Source organism: Amphiprion ocellaris, chromosome 14, assembly GCF_022539595.1.
Source record: "Amphiprion ocellaris isolate individual 3 ecotype Okinawa chromosome 14, ASM2253959v1, whole genome shotgun sequence".
NCBI classification, from domain to species: Eukaryota; Metazoa; Chordata; class Actinopteri; family Pomacentridae; genus Amphiprion; species Amphiprion ocellaris.
The window spans coordinates 26,833,844-26,855,246 of NC_072779.1; the positions used below are offsets into that span (position 1 = coordinate 26,833,844).

At 41.4% G+C, this 21,403-nt stretch overlaps 1 protein-coding gene across 1 annotated transcript; it reads right to left on the reverse strand.

The window, feature by feature from the left end:
- Window positions 1–613: 613 nt before the first annotated feature.
- On the reverse strand, window positions 614–19,864 carry ywhag1 (3-monooxygenase/tryptophan 5-monooxygenase activation protein, gamma polypeptide 1). Its single transcript, XM_023269328.3, has 2 exons — window positions 19,622–19,864; window positions 614–2,748 (listed from the first exon to the last, which is right to left on the reverse strand). Exons 1-2 carry the CDS (start codon window positions 19,706–19,708, stop codon window positions 2,092–2,094), a joined length of 744 nt encoding a protein of 247 aa, XP_023125096.1. The 5' UTR covers window positions 19,709–19,864; the 3' UTR covers window positions 614–2,091.
- Between the last annotated feature and the right edge of the window lie 1,539 nt (window positions 19,865–21,403).

The following is a 21,403-nucleotide window of genomic DNA, read 5'->3' on the forward strand; positions in this document are numbered from 1 at the left end:
TTGCACTGATTAAACAGCGTTTCACTTAGTTGAATCAGCTTTGTTTACATGGACCCTAATATTCCATTATTAGTTGGAATTAAAGCCTAGTCAGGCTAAAAATGCCTCATGTATCCACCTTAATCAGAACTTGCTGGGATTGGACTGGACGTGTAAACCTTTTGATTTGTTTAGTAGTAAAATATTAGCAAGACCATGCCATTTCTTTCTGGTTGGGATAATTGTATTATTTCTGCTCTCTCTTACCCCGCATTCCACTCCTGATCTCTGTATGTTCAGTCTTTGCTTTGAAATTTCATTATGTTCCCCGTTGTTTGGTGGAAGAAAGGGCACCAGGTTTACCTTCTTAAAGAGCCATGAAGGTCTTCTGTTTAAACATTGCAGAATTATGTGCTGCTGAGGTTGCTGATTAATTGAAAAGAACAGCAGAAACAAAAAACTGATCAGACTGAATGAAGTATTGTCCATGTAAACGCAGTTGTCTGGTCAGTCGATGCTGTGCAGCACTAAGCAAATAAAAGGTTCTCGATGGCACACAATAGATGAGGATTGGGAACCAACACGTTGTCTTATTTTTGTCCCCCTTACCAAGAACTGTATGTCACCATAGCGATGTCCGTAACAGATCAATTTATTGTTAACAATCACTGTTTTGGTATAGCGTACTTAAGCAAATGGAGTAAAGAAAACACAGATTAAAATAAGGTCTAGCTAACAATTGCAATAAAAAGAAATAAATAGAAAATAATCCAATTAAGGTCTAGTAATTCCATGTTCATATGAATACATAACATCTACAGTATAAGTTAATAAATTGAAGCTACTGTATAAATACATCACCAGCATGCACAATATTGTATTATGGAGAATATTGGAGCAGTTATCATCTTACACTGAAGAAACAGTATAATAGGCAGGTGCAATTTCTTGACCAAGAGGAAATTGAAGACAAAGTAAATCAACAAACCTCAAACCCACTTTTACAGCTTCTGATTTAACATTGCATGTGCTCTGTCCAAGAATGATACTCATCGGGTCTGTGGTTCCAGGTGCCGTTTCCTACCTACCGAAATGTTGTGAAGATAGCATTAACTGGAGAATACTGGTGGAAATTTTCAATTAACACATTGTTAAAATTTTATTCATTTTATTTATTCTGCTATCTAGATCAAATAGTTTCCCACAAACATGAGGATCCAATAGAAGTTGTTATAGTAACGACAATACTGACAATAAGAATTAGGTGTCCAAAAACAGTTAATTTATTTAATAAAGCACATCAGCACATGAGAGGGACAAGCTGCACTAAGTTTACTTTATGAATTTGTATTTTTAGTTACAGTATGACTGTGTGACTGAGCTGGACACATACCTGACACAAAGCAAACAAAAACTTTTTTTCCATGTTATCTTCAATAACAGAGACAACCTGCTTTTCATTTAACGATCATGGGTGAGGTGCAACTAAAGATGTTTGAAGTTTTATGCAATGACACCCCTAACAGCTCTTTCTTCCTCTCTGCAACCTGTCTGCTCTGACTCACTCCCTCTCTGTCTTCCTCTCTTTCTAAGCAAGGCCATGACATTCAAGGTTACTCTAATTTTCTTGCTGCTCAAGCACTGAGATTGAATTTCTGAATTCTTCTCCCCTCACCAAATACAATAAAACAGCTCAGCTTCATTTATGCGATAAGACCAGTCTCTGCCAGTGTGAAGGTAACGTTACCCAATAGTCAAACTGTGATGAATGACATACCTCTTGCTTCTAAAGTGGTATTTTGGCAAATGCTGCAGAGGCTATCAAGGAGGGAGATTCATTCTTTTATTTTTAATTGTAGGTTATTTCTCAAACTAAAATTGTCTTCCCTCCTCTTACTTTTTTTTCACTTTTAATTTGTGGAAAAATAAAGAACAGCAGCCGTGTCTACCATCGGCTAAATTGGACGCCGATGTCCCCCACCGCCCCACCCCACCCCACCCTCCCTTTTTTATTTTTAAATTTCTAAGAACTTTTTAACTATTTTTATTATTTTGTCATCATCTGTGAGCGAGCGCGTTGTGTTGTTTTGGCAGAATGAGGTTATAAGCTCTTTAGTTGTTGCCCTCTCCTCCCTCGTCGTCCTGCTGGTCGCTCGTCCACAGCGTCAAGTTGTCTCGTAGCAGCTGCATGATCAGAGTGGAGTCTTTGTAGGAATCCTCGTTGAGGGTGTCCAGCTCGGCAATGGCGTCATCGAAGGCGGTCTTGGCCAAGTGGCACGCCTGCTCCGGGGCATTCTGGATCTCATAGTAGAAGACAGAGTAGTTGAGCGCCAGGCCCAGGCGGATGGGGTGGGTGGGCTGCATGTGCTCCTTGCTGATCTCGTGGGCCTCGCTGTAGGACTTCTCGGAGGACTCCACCACTGTGGCTCTCTTCTCCCCTGTGGCCACCTCAGCCAGGTAACGGTAGTAATCACCCTTCATCTTCAAGTAGAACACCTTGCTCTCGTGTTGTGTCTCGTTGCAGTTCTTAATCAGGAAGTTGTCGAGGAGGTTGAGCACATCCTGGCAGACCGCCTCCAGCTCCTTCTCGATCTTTTCCCGGTAGGCCCGCACCATCTCGATCTTCTTCTCATTACCGTCGGCCGACGTCTTTTGCTCAATGCTGGAGATGACACGCCAGGATGAGCGCCTTGCTCCAACCACATTCTTATAGGCAACAGATAGGAGGTTCCTCTCCTCATTGGACAGTGCTTCATTTAGCTCTGTGACCTGAACAAGAAAGAACGAAAAAAAAAACATGCAGCCATTAGCCTCATCTCCATTGTTCTATTCATCTCCAATATGTACATATTAGGGTTGGGATTTTAACGTGTTAATTTCGATTAACTAATTGAAGAAAAAATAACTTGTTTAAAAAAAAAATAACACATCTAATCACACCTTTCTCAGTTCCCTAATTTCTTGCACACCGGTAACACTGATGCACACTCCAGCCCAGTAGGTGGCGGTAATGCACCTAAAGTCTGTTTTCCAGTCGCGAAGAAGATACACTGGAAGCACTGATGGTATGTGTCCACAGAATCCATTTTTTTGCATGGAAATGCGCCGCATCTGAAAATTGCCCGCTTGGTGGGCGGGTCACTAGCGGGCCACTACGTGGTCACATGACAGTGATTTCAGCTTCAGTCCGGTAGATGTGCCAGACCAACATGGTGGACCAGTCACAAACTTGTATTATGAAAACAGTTCAGTTAAAAGTATTTCTGAAAGGATCTGAGGCACGAAATAAGCTGCTGAATCTGTCCTGGTTTTAGTTCAACGACGGTTAGTTTAGACGTCTCATGAAAGTTTTGTTTTCATCAGACGTCACCGCACTGAATTTGCATAAAGTAGAAGTCAAGTCTACTTTATGCAAATGAGCTGCTGACAGCTCCTTGAACGCAGCTCGCATAGAAACACGTACCACAATACAACCAGCATGCAACACGGTACACTTCACATAGATAATGAATGGGATGTGAGAAACTGACGGATCCTGAGGGCACAACAGTCCTGGTACCGTCAAACAGTGTAGCTAGCCCACAATAGACTACTTTAAGATATTGAAAATGCTTGAGTTCTCAAAAAGTCTTAAGATGTTGAATATAATCACTATAATTGCACTTTGAGTCTGCAGTAATCTGTGAATATAGTAAACAAATGAAAGATGCACATAAATATAAATGAAACAAACATTTTTGTTGTTTAAGCTTACTTATATATTTATTCTTCGATTCAGTTGACAACCAAAATTTATCTGAATTGAAAAACTTTGCTTATTGTGTCAAATATTGCTATTTGACAAAAATGCGAATAATCGCGATTAATTACAAAGTTTCTAATTTATCAGATACATTTTTTTAATCGTAACCCACCACAAATAAATATACGTGTCATTATTATGCAATAATAATGTGATAAGTATGATTATCCACAAAAAGCTATTCGGCTATCTTTGCATATGTCAAGCTACAGCAGTCACAAAGTGCTGTAGAACCTACACATACAAATAAAGAACGGCACAAATGCAGTTCAGAATGATCTCAACTATAGCCAAGACAGCAGTCCCTGGATCCAGCAGAGTAAGCCACACCTCCACCACACTGACATCATCTTCTGAGGTGACTACTGATTGGCTGTCCGCAGCTCTGAAAGCTGGTTTTGTTTGTTTTGACAGGCCGGTGTCTGGCTGGAGGATTTAATCCTTTATACCCCATGGGGACTGTGCACCAGAGGCATCTTTACAGACCTTTTTGGAGTATAAAGCCTGTTGTTACTTTCTTTTTCAGCACAGAATTCAGCTCCATGAGCAAAGCAAAGCAGGGGGCCCTGGCCGATCACGTGGAACGGCTCTTCACAATGCCCACAATGAACGCTATACTGGTCACCATAAAACTACATTAACACTGATGGGATTGTGCTGTAATTGCTTATATGTTGTTTTTTTTTTTTACTATTTACCAAGAAAAAGAATACAACAAAATGACTTTGGGGACAAAGTGTTTCAAAAGCCCATTAGCTAACGCTGGCTTTAACCTTTTGTTACATACAAAGGTCTGATCCATAAATAAGGTTGGTGATACTACACCTTCATTCAAAATGTAGAGAGCATGTGACTTATCTAACAAGGCATTTACCTATTGTAACAACAATCTTTGGGTAAACAGGAGCAACTATATTCAGTACATACACCACAGTAATATTGCACCTTAAGCATTAACCATTGTTTTATGCATATCTGTCCCAATCTCTTAGCAGGTTAAGCTTTACTAGCTTGACTTCAGTGAGACACCATGGTGTAAATACAAAGTACAGCTGAAGTTGATGAGAATTTCATCAGTTCTGCAGAAGTATTGAAGCATACATACAGTAAAGGCACTGAGACTGTGTCACCTTATTTGACAGAAATCTATGGATTCTGTAGTTATTTCCAACCATTTCACAAACAAAAATGTTTAGATGTCTGTTGATATTTTTATGCTCAACTCTTATCATTCTGTCATTGGCTAAAACCTCATTGAGGGTGCCAAAAATTCTTGTATGCCAGGAAAAACTACACATATTAAAAACATACAGCATACATGATAAATTTAAGTGTTACATGTACAGCATTAATTTAGTCTTGTGTGAAAGGTATGAAACTATGCTTAAATAATTAATAGGGTGGGGCAAAAGTTTATTATAATTTATCCTAAGGAGAACATAAATATGTCTACTAATGGCACTCTGTCTCATGGTTGTGGAGACATTTCACACAAAACCACAAGTCAACGTCATCTTGGTGCTCCTTAAAAAGTCAACAACTGGGAACCAACAGTCCTGGTACTAAATTGTGTGTGAATCTCTCAACTATATGTTATAAGAGATAAGTGAAAACCTTGACCTGCTGTTGGCACAAAGTGAAATGTTAGCTAGATTTATCCTTTGGGCACCATGAAAATCTGTAACAGCTGTTGACATAATCTAAGCAACAGTTGTTCATATCTTTCACTAAAAACACAAAATGTCATTGCTAATGGTGGTGCTAAACATCAAAGTCCTCACTTCAGTCATCAATCAAAGTCAACTGGATTCATCCTTTGGAGATCATGAATGTCTGTAGAAAACTGAATAGCAATAAATGCATTAATAGTTTAGATATTTTAGTCTGAACCAAGACTTTTTTATCTACTTGTTTTATTACAGGTAAGTCTTTTAGCTTTGTTTTTGTATCATCTTGTCTTTTTTTGTCTTCTCCTAACCCACTCAGCTAGGTCACACTCTAGTGTGTCAGTGGTCGAAATGCACTGACATGTCACTATTGGAGGTTTTTAATTGTCCAGTATGACAAGACATTGTCCCACCTGATAGTGTGCATGCAGCAACCTCGACACAAGGTGGAGCTTCACACAGTGGAAAACTTAAACCTGTGACCTCTGAGGTGCATCACAGTCACTGAGCTAACAGCAGCTGTGTCACTCTGCTTTGCTTTGACTGCAGAAGCACACAGCAGCTGCTAATCCCTGTTCCAGTTGTTACTACAGTCACTGTTGAAACAAACATATGACTAACCATGTGCTCATTTGACATATATCTCCACCCAACTTTCACTGTAATTCTGCACTCTGTGACACAAGGTAGCAGCCAGTCTGGGCTGCACTTGAGCTATAAAAGGGAGGGAGTGGAGGGCAAAGAGCAACCTGTGATGCAATCTCCAGTTTCCATGGAAACTGCAAAGTCTCCTTTGTTTGTGCGAGCCTCACTATCGCTGCTGAAGATACTGGCCGCAGGCTGCTCATGGCAAGGATGCTGACATGGCTGATGATATGGTGAGAGCCGCACCATAGTGGGTGGGGATAAGTGGCAATGGTTAAATCTAACATTTTTAGCGCTGCTGCCCAGAGGATTAATCCTGTCCATTTTGAAGATTCCAAGACCCTTCCTTGACCACCTAAAATTTGCTAGAAACAAAGCCCAGGGTTTCCTCTACATTCATTCTGCAGCGGCGGCCCACCGCTGCTAAAATCCCAGCGCCACTCCTTTAAATTTTTATTATTTTTTTTATTTAATCGTCGCAAATACACCACCGCCGCATGTCTCCACCTTCACAGCAGTCCTGCACTGTGTCGGGTACTCGCGAGTACTAAGGTAAACTACAGATAGCTGTGGTGCTCTCAGTATTCACTCTTTTGTTGTGTGTGTGGTGGTGGTGCGGGGGGGAGCCTGCCGCCGCTGCAGGAAAAAATCCTAGAGGAAACACTGAAGTCTACGCCTTTTTTGAACTAAATGTTAGCCACTTTTCAGTCCATCAATTTTGTCAAACAGTGGGCACTTTTGAGTTGGAGAGAAATATTTTAATAAGTCCTTTTTGACTGTCATGGCTCCCACTGAATGAACACATCAACTTTAGGGACCCCCCGCTTTTTCACCACAAGCTGATATCTTGACAACTATTGGTATGGACTGTAGTGACATTTAAATTGAATATTCATAGTCCCTGAGGAATAAATTCCTACTGGTTTTGACAGCCCCTAAATTTTCCCCATTACCATTATAGGGTCAAAATTTCAACTCATTTTAGTCATTGGTTTATGACTAAATACCTGCAAAAAATGGCATTCCCATCAGCCTTAGCTGCTGCTATAAGCCTGCTATTGGCAGCTCATTTTAGTCAGCTTTGTCTTTCCCTTCTGTTAAGTGCATTTTACCATTTTCAGAATGCACTTCACATAAAATAACAAGAACTACTTCCAGGCTAACAACCAAGACTCAAGGAGACTGTGATTGGTTTACAGGAACACAAAGAAAGCAGACTGGCTAGGATATTTCATATGTACAGCCTTACATACTACTATAAATGTTTCCTTGGAGAACTTGTCTGAATATGTATGTTGTTACATCTATGGTGGCTGGCTTTACACTCATTTTAATAGAGTAACCATTCAGAATGACTATAAAAATTACATGAACTCATGCAGGGACCACAACCAGGCCTTTCAGTGGATTTTCATGGGAAAGCCTCTTACTAAACTTAACTGAATTTAGTAATGTTACTTCCTGTTGTGCCTGGCCCATCCTAAGTACAAATTTGATATTTTTTAACACAGTCAAAACCATCAGTACAAACTTCCTTCCTGAATGCAGTGAACACTGAAGCCTCCACAAGCCCACTAGCAGAGCTGTACAAGTTTAAACATGTTCACTAAGGAGTGTTTCTACACAAGAGGTTGTAAAACTTACAACTGTCATAAAAGAAATGACCTTTGTACTGGGAGTATGAGGACAGGCCAACACTAAAAATGACATCTATTGCGTAACAATCCCACTTACAAGCCTGGAAGAAAGTTCCCTAGCCCCCCATCAGTTCCTCCTGAAGCACAGCCTTCGCACTCTACATCTCTGCCAATTAAATTACAATTAGCGTAAATGAGTATCTGGCTTACACGGAATGCAACCAGCAAGAGTGGGTCAGCGCTGGAGCAACAGAGAGGTCAGAAAAACAAGGCCTAAACAACTCATCTGTACATACATGGCTGCCTTTGTTTCAGAAGGCTGCAGGGCGAGCAGAAAGCCCTGACGGAAGCTGCGGTGCAGTGATGACAATAGAGCTCTGTCTACCCATAAAGCTCATCAATTGCGCCTGCTCTCTCGTGACTCATCCTTACACAAGGCAGTCAAACTTCCAAAGAACTGAGTGTTAATACAAACAAAGACCAGGCAGGACAATCAATAACTTCCTCTTTGACAGCTCTCTGCATGTTCATTAATATCACAGCGAGGGCCGCAGAGCTGGGACAGAGTTGGGCTTAAGTACAGCCTCAGTTTTAACTCTGTGTGCACCGCCTTACAATTTCATTTAGTAGAGTACAGTCGGCAGAATGAAGGCTTGCCAGAGTCCCAGAGCTCCCCTTTTTTCTTTATGTTTCTGGCTTTCCTTCTGTCTTCTCCTTGCTCATTTGCTCTCACACCCAGTTTCTCATAACTTGATGTGACAACCCCCTTGCAAACCCTCTTTCTGGCAGCAGAGCACAAAGGCGCCGTAGATTACCTGACGTCACTGGTGGTGTGAATAGGGTTAGCTGCTTTAGCCACGAGCGTGGTGCTAAGAAAAGGGGAAGCAATGCAGTGTACGCGTGCCTCTGTAATGATGTGACGAGGGGGGCTTCCAGTAGGTCTTTGTTGCTATGTTACCACATATGACAGTAGTGCTTTAGTGATTACAGCTTTAAACCCAAATATAAAATGCATAAAGGGTTGGTCACTCAAAAGGGAATGAAACCCTACTTAGGGTGCTTTGGTGGAGCCTCACTGCAAGTACAGGCAACATACAATGGGCCTAAAACTGAAAGATAAAAAAAAACAAAAAACAGCTCTATCACATTCCAGTACATGAACATGTCAAATACTCCTTTAAGTAGGTAATAGCTTATCAAAAAATGGGGTGTTGAAGTGTTCAGCCAACATGATTAGCTGTCAGAGCCAGATGTGTTCTGCTTCAGAGGTCAAAAGTGATCTTCTGATTCACCGCTATGAAAGCACAAACTACAGAGCTGACTCGGTATGATAATATTACACTGCTATACATTTTTTATTCAAGATTATTTTATATACAGCTACTACTCAGTCACAATAAGTAAGGCCAATATTGGATTTTCTTTACCTTTCGCAGTTTAGAATCACTGGGCACTTCTGAAATGTTGACAAAGCATTAGCATTACTAGCAAAATGGCCGTACTGAGGTTATTGTACAACTGCATTACTAGTATTTGGTCATAAACTGCCAGAGAGGTCCATGCTGACATGTCACACTTATATTTTTAGGATAAGTCCATCTTCTAGGAACCCAGATCTCTTCAAAATGTTCATACTTTCCAGGTCTGTAATAAACCTGTAAACTCATTCAGGGGCATGAAAATCCCCAACAAATAATCCACATTAGGGTGCCAAAGCAATAAAGCAAAAAACTTTTTATATTCTTCCACAAACATGAAATGTGGTATGACATTTCATTCCACAATTATGAACCACTATTCAAAATTTAAACTGGGTGGGGATTTAGAAACATAGAACTTTCAAATTCTAAGAGGAAGTCGACCTTTCTAAGCTAGAAACATCTACAGATCCTGTTGTCACTGAAGCCTGAAATTCTTTTAAAAGAAACACTTTTAAGAAAAGTGCCCACGTTAATTTTTCCAAGTATGCATTACAGTGCCCTTGAAATTGTGTCACAGCCACACTGATGAATACTGAGAAGTGATTGTGTCTTCGTATAAAATTATGTAAATTTATTGAACTTCTGAACATCCATCGTTTTTAAAGGAATTTTAGCCTATTTGGTACACCCAATTGAAAAAGCATACATATGAATAGCAGGACTTTACTTGAAAGATCTTCTAATTTCTGCAGATGTGCTTGTGTAGCATGTGGTTAAAACACCCCCTAAACTACATCAGTTCAAACATGGCTCTTAGAAATTTTTTTCTCCTTGTAGACAAGTCATACTTGATTAACTGTAAGTAGGACATGTTCTGTGTCTGCTATTTCCTTCTACATCTCGTCAACCACACCTCTATGGATTTCCAGACCTCTTGGCTTGCTCTATGGGAACTAGGGACTTTACATAAAATGAACCGAATGTTGGAAGCGCAGAAAATAACCAAACTAACTACGTGCAGATAGACAAAAGGTCAAACATTTATATCTTTTGTATGTAATGCTAAGCTGCTTTGAACTAACTCAAATGTATGACCAGCAACCTGCTGGCTGTTAAATATCCATTTGCCTCATATCCAGTGCCCATCATCTGTGGGCAATGGATATGAGCACAAACTGCTGTTCTCTTATTATGACGTTCATGTACCTATGAATAGGATCTCATCTGAATGTCGAAATAGAAGATTTTCAACTTAGGAGTAATAGGACATTTAATCGTAAACTGCCTTTCGGTGTCAAACTCTGCACATACATCAGTTGTTATGCTGAAGGTCAAACATTAAAGATAAGTAACAACCAAAAACCTTATACTGAGTGGTGGGGGCTTTAAAACTAAATGCATAGAGCTGCGTTGATGGAAGCATGTTTCTTCAAGCAGTGGTGAGACAATGTAATATGATCCTACAAGTTAAGCTCGTCAAACAGGTTTATAAGTATGGATTCTTATCAGACCACAGGAGGAGGATTTTACAACTCTGGAGAGTTATCACAGTGACAATGACTCTAGAATACAATGCTAGATTTGTTGAATGACAGTTAATAAGTAACTGTGGAGTAACTCAGTATAAATGTAGAGTTTGGGGCAGAGAAAAGTGAATGTAGTAAAAGCAGGCATCAAACTGTACATTTTCATCCATTATAAAGGAGCTACATGAATGTTCCCTACTTATGTAGTACCGTTTTAGCTGTTCTTCCCTTCTTTAGAAGCACAGTCTAACCAGAGGTCTGCTAGATGTGTCAATGAGGTGCTGTGTAATACAGCTAGCGTTAATGTCCGCACACTGTGACAGTGAGTAAACACAAGAGAAAGTGAACACATAAAGGACAATGAGGTGCTGAAGTGCACGTATTGCTATACATGTAAGTAAGGCTCTCGGATATAGTGAAATGAACCAGATTATAGTGTGTGGAGGTGGATACAGTGGGCGTTGTAGTCGTAGCGCCTTTGTGACTCATCACTGAGTCAATACTCATTACGGGCCATCCTGAAATGTCCTGAGATGACACTGGTTGCATTCATGCTGGACTGAGGTTTAGGAGTATGTTCTTGCTTCAGAAAGAAAGTAGTTTGATGCTTCTTATGGTCTGCCAGGCGAAAACTACGAAATGAGAATCAACTAGACAACAGTAAAAATGGGGACTGACAGGAGACAGGCATTTTCTGGGGCCAGAAGTGAATTTCCTAATTTAGCACACTGATTTTATTTATCTAAAATGAAAGTCACTGTAGGTGTAAAATAAATAAAAAACCGGCCTCCTTTCACATCATGGACACATGTTGAGACTATAAATCTCATTCGATCTCAATGTATCTCCCACTCACACCCACCACTATGCAGATTTCAACCACTCCCGCTGACAGCAATGTTTTTTATTGAAAATGTGGCCTGCAGCAAAAGATAGGACGCAGGTATCCCAGGGATTTTGAGAAGTCAAAGGGGGTAGAAATATTACAGACCCTGCTTGTTTCTCTGCCAGCTTGTGCTGTTTCCCATAGCAACAGACAAATCAGATGCTGGACTGTCAGACGTCAGCATAGCGTGACAGCGGAATTGTTTATTGGCGTGTCAGCAAAGTTTATGTAATGATCCCCATGAGAAATGTTAGTTTATTTCAGTATGAGATGGTATACAGCTTTTACAGCATATTGATAGTGTAGTAATAACAAGCTGTCACATTTTTATATATGTTATATTTCTGCACTCATCCCACAATGAATGATGCTGACCACTCAGTCCCACCCGCACTACAGCAAGCATATTCACTGTAACACAAACATAAACTACAATGATGACATTTAAACCCCCAACACCCCGAACTCCCATGGTGCACTGCAGCACAACAGTTCAGTCATAACAACCGGCTCTGCGATTGCTACATTATTTTAATTATTTTTGTGGTAAAATAAGCATTTTCTAGCCAAACAAGTGAACTTTCCCCACTGTGGGATCAATAAAGTTTCTTATCTAAAAAATTTAAAACACTATATAAAAATACATGAAGAATAATAATTAAAACATATTAAAAGAATATTTAATCAAAATTAACGCGTTAAAGTCCCAGCCCTAATATATATATATATATATATATATATATATATATATATATATATATATATATATATATATATATATATATATATATTAGGGCTGGGACTTTAATATTAATATATATATATATATATATATATATATATATAAAAGGGCGGGGCACGTTAACGCGTTATTGTCGCGTTAACGTATCGATTAATTAACGCCAACAATCATGTTATCGTGCGTTAATGCAATAAAAAAAATATTATTGTAACGGATTGACGTTGTTGATGTTGAAGTTTCAATGTTTATTGTTCAGTTCCAGATTTACCTAATGTCAGTGAACGTGCCATGCTTAGTTACCTCACCTCTGATTGGCTGAGAGTCAGCAGTAGCGTGTGTGTCCAGTGAGAGAGAGAGCTGGGAATGGCGGCTAATTCTGGAGCCAAGGTATCGGGTTTTTCTAGTTATTCTGGCGTTAGCTACGGCCCACAGCAGCATGTGTGAAGGTTCAATAAACCACCAGAGAACCAGATAAAGTCTCACTCATTCATCACAGAAACATCATCACGTCTCATCCAAACTAACAGTGGAGGGAGGCTTCAGCAGACTGGCTGCATTCAGCATACGGGAAAAATAGCGATAAACTAAAACAAGACAAGCTAACAGCCGCAGAGAAGTAGTTAGCTATAGACTGCATTCTGATTAGTATTGTCGAAGATGTCGGTCGGAGGATCAACAAATGGCGGCACGTATGCGCCTCAACCTGCATCACTGGAAGGTTTTTTGTGTGATGACATAAACCAGGATGAGAGTCCCCGAAGCAGAGTTCGAGTCCGACACACGGCCATTTGAGCTTCTCCCCATGATTCCTGTCACTCTCCACTGTCCTATATAATAAAGCCTAAAAAGGCCAAAAAAGAAGTCCAAACATGGATTTCACAGACTAAAGGTCTTCTGCAGTCAGTCACAGTTAGGGTTGCCACCCGTCCCTTAAAATACGGAATCGTCCTTTATTTGACAATCAATTGTTTGCGTCCCGTATTGAATCAATACGGGACGCAAATTGTTCCGTATTTTCATAAATGTCCCATACACGTCTGTCACACACTCATCAGAACTGTATAATGAACAAAATAAAACACAGGAAATATTAAGGCAGCCAATTTCATCTTCGTAGGACCTATGTAGCGAGGACCCGATGCGAGGTCCAGCAGATAGATCTCAGACTTCTCTGCATACCCGGTCCTGCCCGGTCCTATGGTCCTGTCTTAGGGGCTTTCGACCAAAGAGCACCAGGTGCTAGGTTGGTTCAAAGTTGAGAGCCAGTGCTTTTTTGGTTCAAATCTCATGCCGCCCCAGAACGGGTTTGTGTTTCCATTCATAAGGAGCAAAGTTGGAGCTGCGTCATTGCGCCACCACAAAGTGTGTACGTACTGCGTACGTAGACGTTCAACAGCGTTCGCGCAGTACGGAAACCCACACAACAACAATGGAGGACTTCACTGGAGTGGTGTTCATGGCTTTGCTAGTGTGTCTCGCCATCGCTGAACAGCAAAACCTTCTGTTAGGGGTTACCCATCGGCGTCGCCGTTCCAATGCCCGGCGATCACGTTTGAGAAGAAAGGTAATTATCAAAGACGTTTGGATACTTAACAGTAAACATGCTAGCGTTAGCTTAGCTACTTAGTTTCGACTACGCTTGCATTGATTACTTAGCGGTTAAACACGCACAATAAGTTGATGATCATATCTATGTTTATCTTTTTAGATGTTTTTAGATGTCACCCCGCTCCCTGCCCGTGACATGCTCGGCTCTCAACTCTGGCCAAGTCTGGCCCAGCAACGAGTTGGTGCCCGAAAAAGCCCCAGTGTTTGGAGCCCGGAGCCGCAGCTCCGGTGGTGGAAAGACAAAAAACCGGCGCTGAGTCGGGCACCGGCTCCGACTCCGAACGGGCTCCACCCCGGTCGAAAGCCCCTATCTCTGGTTGCCTGGTTACAGACGCTGCTGCTCCTGCGCGTTTAAAAATGTCTACACCTGAAACTCCACCACGTCCTAAGAAGCAAAAACATTTGCAAATGTACAGACGTGAGTGGGAAGACTGGAACCCCAGGCAGTGGGTACAAGGCAAACTGTGTTTTCTGTTGCTCATGGACTGGCTGAAGTAAGGCAGCATCAACATGTAAGATACATGAGAACAGAGAGAACCCAACCAGCAGGTCACAGTTTATCATCCCCCAATCTTCTCCTGAAGTCCATATGGTAAGGGATGTCATGATGAGATCAGCTAGATTTCCATCAGTATATGGCTGTGAATTTACCAGACGATGTTTATAATAATGCTGATGTGGTCCTAGACTCTACAGCATTTTAGTGACTCAATAAATGCCTAAGTTGTTTGTTATTATTTTAAATGTTTCTTAGTTTTTAATAAACATTTATTTAATAGCATATATGTGATCAATAAATGGCCTTTGCGTATCTAAAGAAAAACTCACTCAGAACTCTGATATGTTAAGAGTACAAAATAAATCAATAAATACATGCATACACACATAAATAAGTTTATGCATTAACTGTGTTGAGATAAGATTTAGACTGTTGAAAATGATGCCACCTCTTTTCAGACAGAACCTGTGATCATAAAACAATACAAAATTTTTAGTTCCATGTTAACAAAGCACTTAAAGCTTTAAGTATGGCTAAATGCTTTTTTTCAAAATTACATATACCACTCCTTGAGTGGCAGTGGCCCCGAGTTTGGTAAAGTTCCAAAGACATTCACAGATTCAGACTTCAGACATCAATAACTCATTAGATATAGGTTGTCAAAACATAACAGATGCCTCTTTCCCGTCGTTGTAAGGTGGACAATGTGCTACAAGCCCAGTTTTATCAAAAGCAGCCGTCTTTCAAGCTGCAGAAATAACATCGGTGTCTATGAGCAGCCGGCTGTGAACAGGTACGGTCTGCAAATTGCAAAACTGCTGCAACAGTGAAGAGAGACACAAATATTCAGTGACTTCACTCTGATACACTGTAGTGTCACCAAAATCCCTGCAGCCTTCAACTGGCTCCTGTTGACACCAATGTTATTCCTGCAGCTACTTTAGATCAAACTGGGCTTGTAGCACATTGTCCACCTTACAACGATGGGAAAGAGGCATCGTTTATGTTTTGACAAAGTATAATTAATGAGTTATTGGTGCCGGAAGTCCGAATCTGTGAATATCTTTCCAAATTTACTGAACCGTGGCCCCCAGGAGCCGTGGTGGGCGTCCTTTATTTTCATTTCTGAAAGGTGGCAACCCTAGTCACAGTTGTGGACTTTTTCACCTCACTCTAAAACAGGGACTATTGCTAATGAACACAGACTGTTTCTGCTGCTCCCTGATGAAAGAAAAATGTTTTTGCTGGTACCAGAGAAAAAAATAACAATACAGATTTATAAATGTTAACTTGCTGTTGCTGGGAAAGTTCCAGTTATAATGTTATGATTGTGGCTCTGGACTCTGAGGGTAACTTGGTTTATTTATATATATATATATATATATATATATATACACACACACACACGTTTCTTGTACATTTTTATTCTTTTTTCTTATTGTTTTGCATTATACTATGTCTAATTGTGTTTGCAATAAATAAAGGTCTTGAATCTTGGAATGTTGGATCTGTATGGCATCTTTAAGATCACCACTGTAAAACTGGGCAAACCAAAGAAATATAAACAAGTAGTAATAGTAATTGTGTAAATGGTGCAAACCTAGATATGAAATTTTAGTTTGTATTTAAATGCAAACTACTGAATTCTTTGGACACTGGCCACCTTCGGAGAATCTGACTAGACGTTAATAGAAAACGAGCAACACAGAAAGGTGAAAGTAAGGGAGAGACAGAGGCCGTAACTATGGAATCAAATTTAAGCCTGCGTCTCATTGGTGCAGTTAATTTCGGTAATTTTCTTTAATCATCTCCATTAAAACTATGTTTCTGTTTTTCATTTACACACTGATTTTAATGTGAGACTAAAATGAACAGTGAATGATGGAAATAAACACATTAAGAAATCTAATTGAATACTGAAAAATGTAATGTGAAAGTGTGGAAGTGAATTCGCCCCAACATGCAGAAACACTGGTGTGCTCCTCTAACAAGCAGGAACACATTCTTCTGACACTCTAACAGCACATCTTACATTAAAATTGGTTGTGCCAGCCTTTAAGAATGAAAAATTGCAACGTCAAAGGCTGAAGCTGTTTGCCTGCATGTGTACTATGATGTAATATTCTCATTACAAATGCATACCATAGTACTGAGATCTTTTAAGATGAATATTCATTGTTAAAATGTCATCATCTAAGATAAAACCTCAAGGTATGTACCTAACAAAGCAGGTGTTTTGACATATTTGCAGTATTACTATAACAGCAGCACCGTGCACGGTGACACCACATACTGTGCAGTACCAGGCCTTTGGAACACATGATTTGTAATGAGTACTTCTACATGAAGCCATGAACTATTAGAGACGACGACATAGACTGTAACTTGTAATGTGGAGTTCCTTTACGACATTTATAGCATTAGCTATGTGGGGTGAATGAAGGGTTTTTACTGAATACAGGCATTCTTGGCACCCCACAAAGAGGTTTTTAGCCAGAGCTAAAGGAAACTCAGCAGCGTGAAAAAAAGAAGTGAGAATTTTTTAAAATAATTTTTTTAACAGTTTTGTTAATTGAGGCTCCATTTACATGAGAGATATAGGCATTTTTGTTCACCAAATGGACAGAAGTAACAGGAACATTCAAAGATATCAGTAAGGCAGCACAGACTCGGCGCAATGGTCATGCTTACTGTCGTGCATAGACATGCCCCAAAGGTCCCTTCTGAGCCTGTACTGGAATCGAGAGTATGCCAATTATGTGGTAGTTACTAAAGCATGGAAGCATTTTCCAGGTAAAAGAAACTCATGGATAGACGATGAGGTGTCCTTGTCTTCCACAATATTTGATAGTAGGATGTTTGAGGTGCTAAAAGATGCTGAATTCTTTTCAAATTACTGAGAGGATTTTCTCTTAAGCAGTGGTTGTGAATTTCTTTGGCTTTCCAGGCAAAGAGAATGTAATGCTGCTCTCCAATCTGTAAAGTCACATTTCGCTTAAGAAAATTTATTTGGACAAATAGAGAAGACCTGACAATGACTCTCATGGGATATTTTTGCTGCACATCTAAACATTAGACAAATAAAAGTGTCTCACAGACTGCTTTTTGATTTCTAGCTCCACTGTGGCTCTCGATAAATGGATAGATTGTCCCAGATAATAAGAATAATGTAAGGCTACTCTATTCATGACTAACTGAGAGATTAATTTATTGATGCTGTAAAAGCATAGCTGATGTTGAGGCAAGTTTTATTTCTAATCTTAGGAAGACAGTGGTAGAAACTCAGTGTTAACAGCATCCCATCAGCACTATCATCCACTCTGGCTCGGCCTGCTCCCTGAGTCTGAAGTCTCACCATCCTCCCGAGGACGGGTGCAGTGTCATGCTTCACTATGCTGGTTATTTGGTTCTGTTGCCACCAGGGCAGTTGCCATGTCTGCAGTGGCAAGGGATTCCCCTCAAATGATGGGCGAGGCAGCAGACACACCCCGCTGCCCAGTGCTGCAGAGAGACTGGCTTGGGTGAGGGGCCGCTCTCTCTCTCTGACTCGGCATAAATGGGAAGGGGTGGAGCCGGGCCCCCCTCTGGCATTACCACTACAGGCCGGTCCTGGAGAGCAGCATGGCCTTCAAATACTGACAGCCTTCTTGTTGACTCTTGGAGCTGAGGCTGATGCCTGAAGAGCAGCTTCTATTAATCCTGCTGTGGCCTTGTTAACAAAAGCAGACAGATATGAGTCTAGAATGACTATCATCATATAAAATGTGAGAAATATGACACCAAAACTACTATTTTCTGAATGTGTAAGTCAAACTGGCAACTACAAATTCCTATATTCCCAATAGGAAGCCACTATTCATGTACAAAGACTTTATACGAGTCCCCCCACAAAGCTACTCTGGTCATTCTTCTACATGAAGGTGCAGGGCCTCGTTACACATCACTGCATTCCTTGACTTCTTCTGTCCATCTGCTCATTCCTGCTGCTCTTTTTGTCCACACAGTCCTGCTACAGTGAGATGCAGCCTTTGTGAAGCTGTGATAAAACGCTGCCTATGAAATGGTGCACTACGGGTGGGCCTGTGCTGCATCTTGGCAGATGCTGCGGCACGCCTCTGTGTGGGAACCTGCTGGAGAGATGGAGGATGGAGAGATGGAGGATGCAGGGATGCGGCTGCTACACAGCATCGATTAAAACAAGCGCTCCGTCATGCTCATGGCTGTGCAGATAAAAAAAAACTGGACCATTTGCTGTAATACTGACATCTACGGAGATAGTTCTGGAAAGCTGTCCGTCCACCAACACCCACGTCTGAAAGGTGAACGGCTCCTACTTTGTGCGCTGCTTCTGCGCAAAATCGATTGCGATCAACCTTCAGCCAACATTGCTCGTTTCCCAATGCGCCAAATGTGCAGCAGTATAACGGAGCCCAGCTGTTTCAGCACATCAGGATAGAGAAAAGCTGCATTTCACAACAAATCGACGGCTCATTATTCAGTGTAAAGCCGAGCAGCTGAGCCTACCATGCCCTCTCTCCTCATCATGGTACCACCTAGAGCTCGTCCTCTGCTCCGGTCTCTGCGTATTTTTTCGACGGGATTCTGTTCATTCTCCGTTATTGTTGGGCTGAATTTGATCCAGACAGACGATGATTCAATCAACTATCACTCTGAGCTTTATTTTCTCTCAGTTCTTTTACAACCAAAGCAGTCTGACCGGCTATGAAGTAGCTCTGTCGAAAGGCACCGCCCCAAGATCAAACAGTCCGCATTTCAGACAGCCTCAATCCACCGCAGCATGCCACCGACCGGAGCCCGCTTCTACCGCAAACTGTTAATGGCTCATCCATCCACTGATACCTCCCATATGTGAAATGAGAACTGTAGGCTGGACGGGCCTTCCAGAGCTGTTCCTAACGATGCTGCCCAAATCTTATCACAGAAGCCAACTATCACGCTCCCGGCCGTGTCTTTCTCACAAATGCGTTCTTTAATCATAACTTTCATACACCAATTTTGCGTCGTTTATCCGCTCATGTGTAAATGTGCTCCGGCAGCCAGGCTCGCCCTCCTGTCCGCCCCGGTGCTAGCTTAGCACGCTTTCACGCCCTTCTCACCAACACACTGACACACACGTCGACAGCACTACTTGTGTTAATTAAAAGTGATAAAGAAAGGAGAGAGGTCATGAGAGAGGAAGCCTACTCACCGATTTCATGGCAGCTGCCATATCATCATACCTCTCCGCCTGCTCGGCCAGCCTGGCTTTCTGAACCAGTTGCTCGCGGTCTACCATTTTGGAGGTCGTGTGTACGTTGCTGTCTGGTGTGTTTCGGAGCTAAAGAATAGGAAGATGAATGTTTTAATGCGGTACTGAAAGCTGGTTCCTGTCGCTACAGCTGCTGCCTGCTGTCTGTGAGCCTGCCGACGGGACACCCCTCCCCCTCCGAGCACTTTCTTCGGCTGTGTCACCACCCAGAAAGGCGTGTCCTCCCCGAGTGATGTAACGAGCCTGGCAGCCCGATGACACTGCCCGACACCCAGCCCGCTGGCAGCAAATGTGCAAAGAGGAGCAGGCCTTTCCATGCACTGGAGACATATAGAGCTGAATTTCACTTTTATTGTCTCAATGTTCAAGCGTATGTACACCCCAAATGGAGAGCTTTATTGTGAACCAGGGAAATACTATCGTCCCTGGGCCCCATACCTTCAGGGCCCCCTCAAAAGGCCTGATAAGGTCGGGCTCACACAACAGGGTTTACAGACGGATTTACGCGTTTCACTCTTCCCGACAATCAGAGTATGATCTGTGATTTTGGTATGAACTAATGCTGGGCCCAGATTGTGTGGTTATGTGAGAGGATTACACATCCAGTTCTAAATGTTTCCTATTGGGCCCCTTTGGAGCAAATCAGTGCAACTCTCACACGTCTTCAGAGTGTGTCTTTCAATTTTTCAGCTCAAACTACTGCAAAGATGGTTTGTTTCACCATGACATCATAACCCTTGTGCTAAATGAGCTGTTTCTGTGACTGCCTGTGACTCCACGATCCCCTTCAGGAAGAAGACTCTCCCTGCATCCGTAATTGACAGCACAGAGAAAAACAGCTGACCACAGGACAGCTGGCATATATGCAAATTGTTGTGTGAGACAAGGACTGTCTATCACAGCTACCTCTCTTTCAAAGCAATCATTCGACATGCGACTATTAGAGCATAGTCATTGTTTTCAACCCATGTCATTTATGAGTTTGTCAGACAACACTGCAGTTATAAAATCAGTCGTGCAAAGTTGCAGCTCAGAAATGGCTATGACATGACTGCTGGTTAACATGTAATAATGAGCTGCCTTTCAGTCACTGTTTTATGCTTGTTCTTTTGTCTGACAACAGAAAACATGTGTAATTTAGATCAGCTTTATTGAGAATTCAGCTGTGTTAAAATGCAGTACATGTGAGCACACAGAGCAGAAGAGATGCAAACAGATGTAAACAGCTGATCTTAGGTTGCAGTGAGGCACAGCAAACAACAGGAAACCCCACACAGTCCTTGTTTACTGGTTTCAAATCACTTTTTATGCTTTGACCGTCTCTGAATATCCTTTAGCATTACAAATTCCACATTGTTTTGACTAATGGGGATGCAACTGAAGCTGATGGTAATGTTAGCAACATTAGCTGCATAATGTGCCAACACTAAGGATTTTCCTATGATTGTGTTGACATTGCAATCAATAATAAAAGCAATCCACTAGGACTTCAGTTCCTCAGATGCTGGGAGTTCATAAAGACTATTCTGTTCACTCTTGTTGCCAGACATTTGGTGTGCTTTACTTGTGGCTAACAACGGTACCACCTGAAGCTGCAGATGCTGTCGCTAAGCAAGGATAAACATCCTAGCTTTTGAGGTTCACGTTAGGAACTGATATTAAAACTGATAATTAAAAAATATCATCTCCAGTTCTCGCTGAGGAATAAACAAGGCACGCTGA

Excerpts from the sequence above, each read along its gene's own strand:
- ywhag1 (XM_023269328.3), bottom strand. The coding sequence starts at position 19,708 with ATGGTAGACCGCGAGCAACTGGTTCAGAAAGCCAGGCTGGCCGAGCAG. Across the intron at positions 2,749-19,621 it reads TGGCAGCTGCCATGAAATCG|GTCACAGAGCTAAATGAAGC; the intron begins GTGAGTAGGCTT and ends TTTCTTGTTCAG.